General features: G+C 39.6%; 1 protein-coding gene across 1 annotated transcript; it reads right to left on the bottom strand.

Moving 5' to 3' along the window:
* Positions 1-20: 20 nt before the first annotated feature.
* prlra (prolactin receptor a) lies at positions 21-13,719 on the bottom strand. Its single transcript, XM_080476323.1, has 9 exons — positions 13,562-13,719; positions 8,518-8,605; positions 8,068-8,200; positions 6,336-6,505; positions 3,936-4,102; positions 3,186-3,327; positions 2,617-2,713; positions 2,286-2,355; positions 21-2,167 (listed from the first exon to the last, which is right to left on the bottom strand). The coding sequence occupies exons 2-9, from the start codon at positions 8,585-8,587 to the stop codon at positions 1,112-1,114; spliced, it is 1,905 nt and encodes a 634-aa protein (XP_080332449.1). The 5' UTR covers positions 8,588-8,605; positions 13,562-13,719; the 3' UTR covers positions 21-1,111.
* Positions 13,720-13,917: the final 198 nt, after the last annotated feature.

The following is a 13,917-nucleotide window of genomic DNA, read 5'->3' as shown; positions in this document are numbered from 1 at the left end:
AAAAAAAAAGCATGAATGGAACAAATGACTTCGATCTTTATTTGATTTTCTTTTTTATATGGACTTTTTAAATATAAAACATTGAATTTTTTCACGAGTTTGAGGATTAAAAATACTTAAGAAAAAAAAAAGTGCGATATTGTAAGATGTATGGTTCAATTAATTATATTTGAAATGTATGAAAGGAAGTGTACTATTTTATGTTACAATTTCATGTAAAAGAAACAAAATCTTAGAAAAAGATAATCTCATTTCATTACTGCATCTCAGATATTTATTATAAACATGTTTATTATGGCAAGCATTCCATTCCAAAAGTTACGTCTGCATACACCAAAAGAAAATAGTCTCTGGATCAAAAATAGAATGATACATTCTAACTTTCTCAGTTTTCTTAATCTCTGTGTTTCTATACACACATATACAATAAATAGCAAACAACCTTAAATGAAAGTCTGTCCATTCCTTCATCCATTTTCTTTAACTGCTTGATGGAAGAAAAGAAAATGCTGCAGTTATACCAAACAATCTAACAAAGCAAAACATATGATGACTTACTCTGCAAAGTTCACGTGCCTGCCAAAGATCATTTATGACAGATTGTACAGTTTAATTTAAATGACCTCGTGTGAAATGAATTCGAAAAAAACAAAAACAAACTCCTTCTGCTAAATTATTTCAGACCTTCAAGTCAACTGGGTCACTGCATTGCAACAGAATACATTTTTTAATGCATTAAAATATTTTTTGGATGACAAAACTAGAAAAAAAAATATATGGAATATTTCGAAAATACATATTAAAAATAAATATCCCCTTTGCAGTCTTTGTTTGAAGAAGTCATCCCGTTGTTGGTGATTTTGGTTTTGGCTGGACAGTATCGGTAGGGCCAGCCCTGTGGATGTGAATCTTGCAACTGACTGAGGACTTTTTGTCTGGTCAATGGTGCAAATTCATATATACGGATATATTTTTTTTAAATAACAAACAACTAAATTGTACACGGTCCGGCCATATACAAGAATGTTTGTCCAAGTCCTGGTCTAATGTTTGCCTCTCACAACATTAGCGTTCGACATCTGTTGTCTGGCCTTATTGGCTATTTAATCACCTAGTAAGAGGGCAGGGTGAACATGCTGGCAGTGTCAATATAGCCAGTCCCTGCTGTGGCCTCTTCTTCCTGGGCATGCAGGGTGGAATAAATGCAGGTTGGCTTCTGAGTGTTGCTAGATGATGTATGGTAGGTCTCTGCAGCTCCATTTCCTTCCTGGTTTTCACAAGCGAACACATCCGCCTGTTCTTCCATGACCTGTCTCTCCAGCAGCAGCACATTGTCTTTACCCAAACACTTCACCTTGCTGTACTCCTCCCCCTGGAAAATCTGGGTGGAGCCTTTTCTGTGGTCATGGCCTGAAGGAACTGGATGAAGAAGCACCATATTCTCCTCATTGACCCTTTGGACTTCAACGTACTCTGTAGATCCGGCAGCAGGCACCTGTAGGCTGGCAGATGGTTCTTTAAGGCCAATGGTAGAGATGTTGGCTTCGCTGTAGGCCTGTAGCTGCTGCCGCTCCTCTGCCTGGGGACAGAGCAGATGAGGATGCTTGTTGTTGGAGCCAAACTTCCAGTGATTTGACCCATCTTTGCCGCTGTGGCCAGGCTGAGAGAGGCTGTGGGGTAAGGAGTCTGAGGGGAACAGAGTGTCAGAAACGCAGTGCTGCCTGGACGTCTCAAGTGGGCATAAGCTGTACTGGGGCAGCGGAGAAAACACAGAAGGCCAGGTCTTCACCCTGCCACTACACACATCAGGGCTAACTCCATGAGAATATGTCTCTGCCTCTTTTTCCCAGGTTGCCTTGTGCCGAAGTGCATCATTCCTCATTTGACTGCCCGCCAGATCCGATGGGTGTCTGTCCTCTTTTGCACACTTATCCATCAGGAGGGTGTGACTGTCGCAGCTGCCCCGGCCAGAGTCGCTGTCTGATGTGGAGCCATCAGATTTAAGGCACCCGTTGTGTAGATCCTTGCTTTCTTCCAGCATGCTTTCCTGCTCATCTGGGATATAAACCTCTAAATATTCAACCAACAAGTCCTCACAGTTCCAAGGTGCAGTCGGAGGGAAATCAGACAACACCAGTGCGCTGAAGACGTCCTCAGACTTGCCATTCTACAGGGAGAGAGTCACATTTACCAATTAGAAACAATTAATGGGAGAAATAGTAATTTGTAGGAGTAAGAGAGTTATAGTGTATATCAAGACATTGGTCATTATGCTGCTGCTTTACCTTGAGAAGCTGCTCATCGAATCCTTTGATTTTAGGTCCAGGGATTGGTGGCAGAATCCAGTGTTTCAGACTGCACCCATAACAAAATAGAAAACAAATGTCAAGATTAGTGAGCAGCAGTTTGATGTCAACAGGAGTTCAAGGTACTCATAACAAAACTAGTTTTTTCTTAATAATTTTTGTCTTGAACTAAACATAAAGGTAAACATTTCTCCCAAAGAAAATATATCCATTTGTTTATCACAGCAAAACAAACACTGATGCTTATAAGTAATTCTCCACAGTTAAAGAAATTGCAAAGTCGAGTGATTTTTTTAATTATCATTCTTACCTGTGGCTATTTATATGCATCAACCACGTGAGGAATAGAAAGATGAAGGCAGAAAAAACCATAATGAGGACCCACACCGACCTTTCCCGTTGGAAATCTGGAAAAAGAAGAAGAAGAAGAAAAAAAGAAAAAAAAAGCCATAAAATTTGAGTGCTTGAAAAAGACATAAAATCTTTTTCATAAGTATTTTAGTAGGGCAATAATTCTGGCTTTCGACATTTAATGAATATTTTAAAATAAGATTTCACATTTTGGAAAATACATTTATTTTCACCTTTCAACCGTCATCATGTATAAAATCCATCATACACATACTCATATCTTGATGTAAAAACTTACCGTCTAACAATCTCAATATTAAGGTTCCATTATTGTTCCTAACATGTTTTATTTGAATAAATGTCATCCTTCTTCTAAAGAAGGATAAAGCCAAGGTCACTTATCTTCATGATTTCCTGTTTCAATACACATTTTAGATTATTCCATCTTTTTAAGACCTGTGACCAGTGGAATGCATTATCAACAAATGAAATTCATGTCGGAAAAATTAAAGTTGGTGGACATCTTACAGTCAGGAACTTCGACGTGGGATGTGGAACTCCATTCACTCCAAAAGCCATGATCGGGCTTACAGCGCACCTGAATGAGGTAAGCGCCACCTGACCGCAGGCTGAAAATGTTAAACATCTTCTGCTGGCCGGCGAGGTGCACCTAGAGGGACAAACACACGTAATGGAGACAAGTTAGTTTCTTATCCATTAAGGTATTAATGGATAGGATATCGAAGTGTGCTTGCCAAATGGGGTGGAGAGCAAGGTTCATGTATCCTCTTTTGTTATTTTTTATTTTTTCTACCTTTTGGGGGGTTCAAGCTACCTAATCAGCACACTGGACAATAAAATAAAATGTAAAATGAACGTGTTTTGAAAAGGAATAGCAGAATAGTGAACTTCGCCTGAATAACTCTGAATTCTGTATACATATTTTACGGAAATTACTGGATCTACTGTATTTTCCCAGCAGTAGAATATATTATTATTGGTTGATGGTATTGGGAATCAATAAAACGGACAATATGAATACTGAAAAATATCACTATTGAAAAAGCTCATAGATTTTTTACATGAAGCTTTGCTACTATTAGACCTTTAACTTTATGTGTGTATTTTAATGAAATAATAAAAAAAAGTTAAATAGGAATGATGTTGAAATCCACCCATCTCTATCGGAGACACATCAAATCACATTCTGTGAATCTGTCAGTGAATATTTTAGTTTTAGTTTAGTTGTTCACGCAGACACTAAAACAATTTCCGTACCTCCCATTCCTCTTCCCCCTCTAACTTGACACGAAGCTCATAGATGAGAGTGATCCAGCCAGAGCGGGTGTCAGCCTTATGTGGCGGTTCCCACGACACTCGAAGGAAGGGCCAACCTTTGTCCTCCAATACGGTCACTGCAACCTTTTCTGGAGGATTTGGCTTCACTGGGGAGGAAGAGACACATTGTCTTGCATGGGTTTAAGAAAATAATAATAATTAAAAAAAATTGAAATCCAAGTGACTAATGATGTTTCCACAGAGCAACACTCTTGATGCCAACTGTGGTGGTGACAGCTGGCTTTAGCATTATGGCAATATATTTAATGGACAGTGACCTTCACAGTATCTGATGACATACAGCATGTCTAATGGCAGGGTGGGGATAAATATTTAGACTCGTACTTTTCCTCTTGGAGATAAACCGACCAGCCACTTTATTGATTACATATACAAAATTCAGCCAATTGCATGGCAGCAACTCAACATCAAGTTCAAATTGAGCATGAGAATAAGGAGCAAAGGTGGTTTAAAGCACTTCGAAAATGACTGGATTGTCGGTAACAGACGGGAGTGTTTCGGAAACAACTGCTGATCTACAGAGAGTTTCATGCACAATCATCTGTTGGGTTTACAGAAAATAAGTTTAAAAAAAATAGAGAGAAAATATACAGGGAGTTCTCTCGGTCAAAATTACCTTTTAATGCCAGAAGTCAGAAGAGACTGGTTCAAAATGATAGAAAGCCAACAGGAATTCAAAGGTATGCAACAAGGTGAACCTTGAAGCTGATGGGCTACAGTGTCAGACCACTCTTGGGTGTCACTTGTGTCTTGTGAAAACAGGAAACTGAGGCTGCAGCTCTCACTGGTTCACCAAAATTTCACAATAGGAAATTGAAAACACTTTGCCTGGTGTAACGACTCAATTGCTCCACCAATAGTCAGACGGCAGGTTCAGACTTTGGTGTAAACAACATTAAAGCACAGATCCATCCTGCCTTGTATCAATGTGTCAGGCTGCTGCTGGTGATGTAATGGAGTGGCGGATATTGTTTGGCAGACTTTGAGCACCTGGGAATAAACTGAGCATCACTTGAACACATCATGTCACGAAGCTCAAATCTTATCAAACTGGTTTCTTGAACACTACCATGATTTACTTTTCTCCAATGGCCTCCACAGTCACGGTTTGGGAACTGGTGGAATGGGACATTCATATCATCCATGTGCAGCCGACAAATTTGGAGCAACTGTCAACTGCTATCATGTCAATATGGACTAAATTCTATGAGGGACGCTTCCAGCACATTGGTGAATCTGTGCCACAAATAATTACGGCAGATCTGAAAGGGGGTTCACCTCAAGGAGTATTTAATAAAATGGCTGTTGACTGTGTTTGACAATAATGACGAATAGACACAGCTTAGGTCTGATAAGCCCATCGAGTAATGAAAAATAAATTAAGAGATGTTTCAGTTGAGTCGCTTCAAGCTCAAACTGTTACATAATATGAAGTAGGAGCTAATATCAATGGTCCAGTATTTATATTTATTGTTAGATATATTTGCCCTGGAAATGACAGCGACAGCTGGATTTACTCAAAATGAGTGTCCTTCTAAACTTTTAGATTTTCATAACCTGTCTGTGGCACTCGTTTCCAAGCCCCATTTGTTCCCGCTCTTAAAATGGGTCACAAAGATAATTTGTCATTTGTCAAAAGGCAGAGCAATTTTCGAAAACAGCTGGGCGCCGTACAGTTTAGGACCATCCCTCAGCGAGGAGGAAATAGAGCAGTTTGGAGAGTATTTCTAGACATGGATTAAAACATATCTGGTGCTCTTTGGGAATATTTTTAGCAGTCGAACAGTGCACATGAACTTCACATAAAATAAATACAAGTGACCATGTCGACTGTAGTGTTTTTGTAGTGTATTCAACAAAATAAAGGTTGAAGTGGCAAGGGGGGTTTTATTTGCACATGTGGAGTTTGGCCAAAATGGAAAATATTCATCAGGGTCATTAATCATTGATAGTTTTGTTGAACCCTTTGAGCTGCATCAAGGAAGTTAATTACAAGGATTTTGTCAGGACTTAAAGGGGCTTATATGCTATTGATGTACACACAAACAATACAGATTTCTATAACTAACCAACTTCCTGAAAACCACCATTGGAAGCCAAGCTCGTAATTTGACACCAGTGTCGTGGTAGCGAATTGCTGTGCTTTGTAGATGCTCCTGCCCCAAGATTCAGCGAGCCATTTCAGCTCGAGGGTGGGTAAATACAATGCCACTGTACAACTGCATGTAAAAATGAACCTAGGTTTTTTTTTCAGTGACATCCACTAATCAAAAGTCCCCCATTCTCCCAGAGTACCACCGTCATCCAAATTCCCCTTACCTATGTAGACTACGTCTACGTCCACAGGGTCAGAGAAGGTGCTGCCCAGCGAGTTAGAGGCTACCACTGTGATGTTGTAGTTGACCCAGATGGACGTGTCGTTCTTGTTAAAAAAGCAGGAGTTCTTCCCGGCTGTGTGGTAGTCGGGACATTCGTGCACCGTCTCAGAGCTGCAAAAGAGGCAGAGGCGCAGCATTTAACTATATGCATACATTACCATAGTACTGCACTGTTTCAGTGCAAGCAGAAAGTATATCTAAACACTGTTTCAAGATGAAACTTGCATGTTGTCCTTTCTATTCCCTACACCCTAATTTAGCCTGTTTTTGTCATCAGCATTCTGTGTGTTGTTGCTGTGTTGATACTTGTGTATTTTGAAGCTGACAACTTAACATTATCTAGAAGTTATAAATGGGTACTTCACATAAATAGCAGCTTTAAATCTTTACTGAACAATTCCCTGAGTACTTATACTTAGTACTTATATTCACCCTCATCCATTGCTAAAGTTACTTCTTAAAAGAAATAAAGGGAAGCAGAGGGTGACTTGTTGAACAGCACATACATTTAACCGTGTTTGCTTGTTGCTGCTGCACACTAAAGTATTCCTTCAGTTAAAATAATGACTTCGTGCAGAACTGAGAGTATAAATGGACAATGCTATCAGGAGATATACAAGCACAAGCATTTTGTTATTGGCTGTAACACTGTAAAAGGAAATAGCTGGAATTACAATACATGAATCAGTTTTTTGAAAGGTGACCATGTGATGGCATCATTGCACCACTAAATAGATGAACACCTGCATTTAAGCAGACACACAACATTCTGACTGTTTATTCAATGACAGTCACACAACTATTAAAATGTCACTGCTTTCATAACAATGGTGACCTTCAAACATTTTTAGGACATTTTTATACGTATGACTGGGAGATGAGGTAATGCGAAGTATTTTACAAGTATGTCCATTTACAGCTTTTTCATAATAAAGGCCTTCTCGTTTTGTAATTTCCAGTTTTACACCTTTCCTTGTGCAACCCTCTCTGGGATTTGAAGCTCAACCTTTCAGACACAAGCTTGATGTGTGGCAACCTCTGGGTCACCACCGAAACATGAACATATCTATGATTGAAGCCGATAAAACACATGTCATGTTGAGTGTTTGAGCTGGAAAAGTGAACAGCAGCTCATTTGATAAGAGTATAAGAACAGTTTTTTCCTCTGCAACATTAGCAATATTACAACCCATTATATGTATTTATACCTAATGTTTAATCATCTGACATCCTCAACTTTGCCCTTCTCCAGTCTTCATCAACCTCCTAATCCATCTATCCTTGCTGATGCAGAGAATTAAGTTGGGCAGTTGGACAAAAATCCCTTCTCCTCCTTCTCTGCCTCGCTGCTTTGACCGTCAACGTTGGATAATCACAACCATATAATCCTTCAGAATCTACCTCTTTCTACACCTAGCCATAGCGTGAACTACAAAAATGTCATGCAGCCACCGTGAGACTATGAGTGTGTGGAGAGTGTGTGTGTCAGCTACACTGGTGAGATATTCTCTCACTGAACAACCCAACTTCTCTGAAAACAGGAAACATTTCAGATTCATTGAAACCCAATTAATGTCCCTTTTCTAGTGGCTGTTAGTAAATAAATGAAAAGAAAAATTTACAAAATGAAGTGAATGTGTTAATATAATATATATAAAAAAAAAGAATATTACTTTTCCTTGCGATAGTACAACGCATAGGTCGTGGGCAGTCCTCCATCAGAGCCCGGCTCCCACCAGCAGGTGAAGGTCTCTTTTTCGGGTGAACGACATCTGGTCAGGGCAGGTTTCCCTGGAAGGCTGGAGCCTAAAGAGAGGCAGCATATAAAAGTAAATCAGAAAAGAATATTACATCACTTACTAAATGTGGCTTCTGACAAATATAGAAAACCTCTCATGTGACACATCTACAGAAAAACGACACTGTTGCGTATGACCTATTACTAATTCTGCTCTTACTCACGCTTCAAGTGTCAACAGTCAACCAAAATGATGTAAAGCACACAAGGAGATAAGAGGCCATGTTCTTTACTGGTAACAATGTGTCAATCTGTTACCTGGTCTGTTTCCTGGTCACAAGTGAACAGTTTAATTGGTGCTTCAAGTTAAGCCATAAACACTCACGCGTCCGCTCTGCATGTGTCATGGAGATCAGCAACAACAACAGCAGGATCATTCCAGCTTTCCTCATCATGGCACCACAAAGCCTCAGCTGTTGGAGGGAGGGATAAAGAACAGAACGGTCAGGATGGGGGGGAATGTCTGATCTGTGTGTTTTAATTGATTCGTGATGTTCAATGCATATCCTGTACATGGCATGCCTGCATGATTACAAAACCTGCCCTCGGCAGATGACCGGCTTTTTTTTTTTTTTTAAATTGGGTCCCATCTCGGCTGATGTGCAAGAGAAAATATTTCAACAGCCCAGACGGCACAGTTAGAAACAGACAACAAAGATGATGGCGTCCCCAAGTGAACAGCTAGTGGAAGAAAACATTATCAAATCGATCTGTGCAATAGCCTGCCATACAATAAAACTGTTAGAGTAAACATGAAAGAAGAAAATCTGAATAAAGATTCGGGTGTAATAAAATGGTTGAAAACAGTATTCACATAGACTGTGTGCCGGCTCACTAAGGATTAAAAAAACATCCTCTCCATTTCTACCTCTACCAGCTGGCACATGCGGCACAGCTGATTGCGTAACCCGAGTTCAAGCCTTTGCCTGAAAAACAGAGATGCACACAGCAGGAGGATGGCTTGCGCTGCTGGCGACCAGCTTGACTTGGAAATCTGTATTTGCATAGCCATGTGCAGATGTGTAAGTTATTACTCCACATGACCTTTTAGCTCTAAATCCGTGGGGATGGAGAGGAGAGGAGGTGGGGTGAATATAAAAGCTAAATTGACAACAGCGCTCATGTTGCATCAGCAAAAAATTGCTCACAAGCGCTCTCTCTTCTGATTTCTGATGGGCTGTTGTTATCAGCTCAAGTTTTGACACGTTGATATTTTAACCTATTTCCCCCCACAAGGACATTGAAATACTCACGGTTTGATACATGCAATTTCACATTCTTACTGTTTTATGGAGGTTTTTGAATTAAATATCATTCTGTCCAAATGAATGATAACAGATGAACCTCACACATAAAACATCAGGCTCTGAAAATAGATGTCCCTAATACAATTTGCATGCAACAAAGCAGAATCCAAGGAAATGCATCCTGAAATGGAACCTTAAAAAAAATGAAAAAATGCAATAAGATTTTCTATCACCAATTGTTTGATAAATGTTATTTGTAAAGAGAGGTCAACCCACCTCCATAAAAGCTTGACATCAAATTCAACCATTGTGTTTAGAAGCATTGTTTCATTACCATGATATTTTTCTCATGTGCCTTGTCTGGTTCTCTGCTGCCCTGTCACCAGCACCACAAAACACGGCACAAGCGACGCCTTGCTGTGCATTTTGTTTCATGACCATTCTGTTTGAAACATTAACAGTGAACTAAGCAGCACACACAGGGGCTCCGTGATGATTTCAAAGCTTATGTGGTAGATGAAAAAGATAATAAAAGCCTCAATCAGGTTCCAACAGGCAAAGACTCAAAAAACAAAAATAGTTGGAAATAGTTGGACCAACTTAATTGAAATGCTTCAACTGGTAACATCTAAATGAATCAAGTTCTTCCAACTTAATCTAAGTCATTAACTTAAGTTTTCTTTTTTCAGTGCACTAAACCTAATACTGTGTATAACTGTTAATAATTTCATGACATACAACTAAAATGGCTTGAAGATTTTCTCGCGTTGCAGTTAAGGCATATTGCTTTAAAGTCATCCCACTTTCATTACAATCTTGAAAATCTTTCGGCGAGTGACTGCTACCTGCTCCTCTTTAATGTGCCTTAATTTCAAAAACGTCACCATGATCTGATAATTGGCATTAAGATCAAAGCACTGGATGGATTAGCTTCCTGCTGCATATAGCCGTCTTACGTAACCAGGAGCCCAAACTGAATAAGCTGCTAAGCTGGGAAAGTGCTGGCCAACAGGCGAATCGTTTTCCTCACAGATAACAATGGTTTTCAATTTATCTGGGCTGTACTGAATAGATTCTCAGCAGGAGTGAATGTGTCTGGCTATAGATACATATGTCATCTATGTGTGGCCCTCATAGCATACATACTACAATTTGCTGCATGCTGCAATATTGTATTATTTACACCAAAAATGCATGCATACCTTAAATTCATGTGAAGAAGCAACAATATTGTAGGTATCCAAATAATGGAAGGTATTCAGAGTAGTCGAAGTGTTTTGTTTTTTCAGGATCGTGACTAAAACTATTTCTCAGAATTTCTGCGAACACAACGAATAAATGTCAAGTTGCTGCTGTGCTTTTAGGTAAGCAAACACCACAGAGATAAATGCCTAGTAATGTTGATTTCGCATCCCTTCCAAGTACGTGACAATCAAAACATATGAAGTTGTCATTCTGCTAAGGCCTCTACACTCAGATTAGCGTTGAGCAGTTTAGAGATAAAGCGAGAGATGGTCTGGACATGTGCTGAGGAGAGACAGGGGATATTAGTTATCCAGGAGAAGAAAAAAGCCCCAGAGAAGATTCATGAATGTACTGTAGACAAGAACAAGAAGACAAGAAGAATATGGATATTTTACAGTCCATGCATCACCAGAAGGTTGTCACATCAGATTACGTCCCAAACAACACAATCCCAACTTCTCATGATTGCACAGAGGCATGTGTTGATCCGAGTCACACAGCTGAACAGTCCTGATTCTAACAACCAATATGTATTCTCTGTGACAGAATAAGTACACAGAGTACACAGTGTTTCCTCAGCAATTTTCTGCAAAGTCCTACTGTATATGGTAGAGAATGACAAATACATTTTCTCAGGGGAGAAGTGACCTTGCTAAAACCGCAGGCTTGTTTGTACCCTTCCGTATTTTGTCCCAGAATGAGGCGAGGCCACACATATTCACAGACTAGGTTAGCAGGTTTAGCGCAACTAAACTAGTTCCTTGAGTAACAATTACTTATTGACATTGTATCAGACAATGATAGAATGAAATTGCAGCTTCATTAATTAACCATCACGGCATGAGTGGAGGCGTATGCAAAATGTGACAGAAGAAAATGTTTAATCAAAAATATTGACTGCAAAGCCTTTCTTGGAAGAACCTAAACATTTCCATGGTAGTGTAAAAAGCCAGGTTTGGATACAGGCACCTTTCTAGGAAGCTCTTTTGTTTCTTAAAAGAGAAAATAAGGGCAGTGACACTGAGTGGGAGAAGGCAGGTATACTAGAAGATGGATGGATAGAAAAACAGAGCATGGTGCAACAGAAAACAAGACACAGAACATGAAGCTGCTGAACCGTTGTCACAACAATGAAATTGCTCCCAAAAGGATCCAAACGAGAGACTTCAATGAATCTGCACCCTTGAATATATTTTAATCCTTAAAAACATTAGTTCGATAGCAGATTACTGCCCACACCTCCAACAAAAACTCTGTTATCATTTCATTTACTGCTATCATAATACAAGCTTTAATTCTAGCGTTATATTTTTTTCCAAGTCTACCAGGTGTGCGAATTTGATCCCGGTTTGAAAAGTTTGTGAAGAGAAGAATCAACATAGCACATCTTTGCACGTTCAATTAATAGAATGTAAACTACCAAAAGCCAGATAGGTGTCACAAATATTTTGGAACGCTTTTCACATAATTCACATATTTATTCCATTCATTTAATTTTTTTGGAACATGATTGCAAGATCATTAATTGACTGACATAGTCCAAAATATACTATTTTATGGAGGCTTTAAAAAGATGCTAAATGGATTTCACCTATTTGGCACTTTCCACTGAACAACCAGCCCCCAGTGTGCTTTACTTTGTCAGGCACGTTCACACACGCCAATTGAGGTGGCTGCCATTGAAGGTGCTCTTAAACCTGCAACTCCTGGACTGAAAGAGGACCGCTCAAAATGAGGAAGTCATGCAGGTCTTACTCAATTGTTTCTGTTAGAGGACATTTCCAGAAATGTTTCCACACTAGAAAATCATTCACCCAGCGTTGCAAATTCAACTGGTCATAATTTGCTGAAAATTTATAAAAAGAAATGGAAATAAAACACGATTGTTGATTGACAATCATCGTTCAGTCTGACGCAGCTTGAGTAGGTAGGCCATAGATTACGGATCTTCTCATTTTGTTGACATCATTAATTAAAAGGATGATAATCCTACTTGAAGTTTGGTATTATGATTCAGTGGTTGGTGATATTGCTCTATTTCATACTGTTCCTAATATTACACCTTTTTCATGTATGTTAATTTGAGAGTCATATATAATTAACACCCGTAGTAACATCAAGTTCAATGTCATGGCAATCTGCCACCTCAGCTATAAATATGTAATTCAAGTGTGACCACTCTGAAGTCTGTCTCTAAAGGTAGAATTTATAACAGAGCTATGTGGGATTACGTTAAATTGTACAAGTAAACTTGATCACGAGTCCAGTGAGTTTCTAACAAACATGTTGAGAAACTAACTTTGTAACTCGGTGCATGTTGGAAACAAATCAACTTTACTCTTCAATACAGCCTCATCATGACTAATCTACTTTCAAAAGACAGAAAGAGGCAATGCACTGCTTCAAAAGGTTTTAAAACAAACCCCATAGGAAGCGTTCCTGAGGCTGTGTGGCCTTATAGAGCAGTAATCAGCATGCAGGGCCCAGCACTGATGAGGCTATATAAAGCTATTGCAGGACAGACAGTGGAAATAGTCAGTAAGCTGCAGGCAACGAACATGGTAATCTGTACTGAGTTGATCAGCTTGATGCTATAAAGGCCAACAGAGCCTCTCCCGAAGTGACACCGAATGAGAAAACGTGGCAAACCTCCTGACACAAGTTGCACTTCAGCATCACCATCCTCCTACACTTTCAGAAACTCAATAATAAAGTTTGACTTGAACAATAAATGCCAGACATCTGTCGACCAAGCAAATCTGAATCCATCCGGTTTGTTATTACACTTTCCAGTCACTTCTTTAGTTTCATTGCATTACACACTGGGTTCAGTCTCAGAGGACCTGATGATAACAGGAGTATTAGGAAGTGACCTACCTGCAGCTGGCGGGACTTTTCAATCTGACTCTCCGTGGCTGAGCCGTTGTGACTCCGATGTGTCTCTCACTGCTTTACCGGGATGCCATATTACAAACACCGGGCGCACGGGGCAGCTCAGCCGTGCAGTCAGTGAGGGAGCATCTCCGAAAGTGGGTATGATCGGGAGGAGGGCGGGGCAGAGGAGGGCTGACTCACGGTGAGCCCCGCCCACAGCTGTCTCCAGACTCGTGCCACAGTGACGATACACCACGTGGAGAGTAATAAATACTCCACAAGGCAAAAAATAATAATAAAAATAATAATCAGTTGGAAAAGAAAATATTGAATTGGTTTCAGTCACATGCATGAATTTT

The sequence above is a fragment of the Lipophrys pholis genome (genome assembly GCF_963383615.2).
Source record: "Lipophrys pholis genome assembly, chromosome: 12".
In the NCBI taxonomy this organism is placed as follows: domain Eukaryota; kingdom Metazoa; phylum Chordata; class Actinopteri; order Blenniiformes; family Blenniidae; genus Lipophrys; species Lipophrys pholis.
Note: the sequence above shows the minus strand (reverse complement) of the source record. Positions and strands in the feature narration are given on the sequence as shown.

Bases quoted from the DNA above. Each gene is read 5' to 3' on its own strand.
- prlra (XM_080476323.1), bottom strand. From the start codon at position 8,587: ATGATGAGGAAAGCTGGAATGATCCTGCTGTTGTTGTTGCTGATCTCC. The intron at 3,328-3,935 runs GTACGGAAATTG...TTGTCCCTCTAG, and splicing joins AGGGGGAAGAGGAATGGGAG to GTGCACCTCGCCGGCCAGCA. The intron at 2,168-2,285 runs GTAAAGCAGCAG...CTCTCCCTGTAG, and splicing joins TCGATGAGCAGCTTCTCAAG to AATGGCAAGTCTGAGGACGT.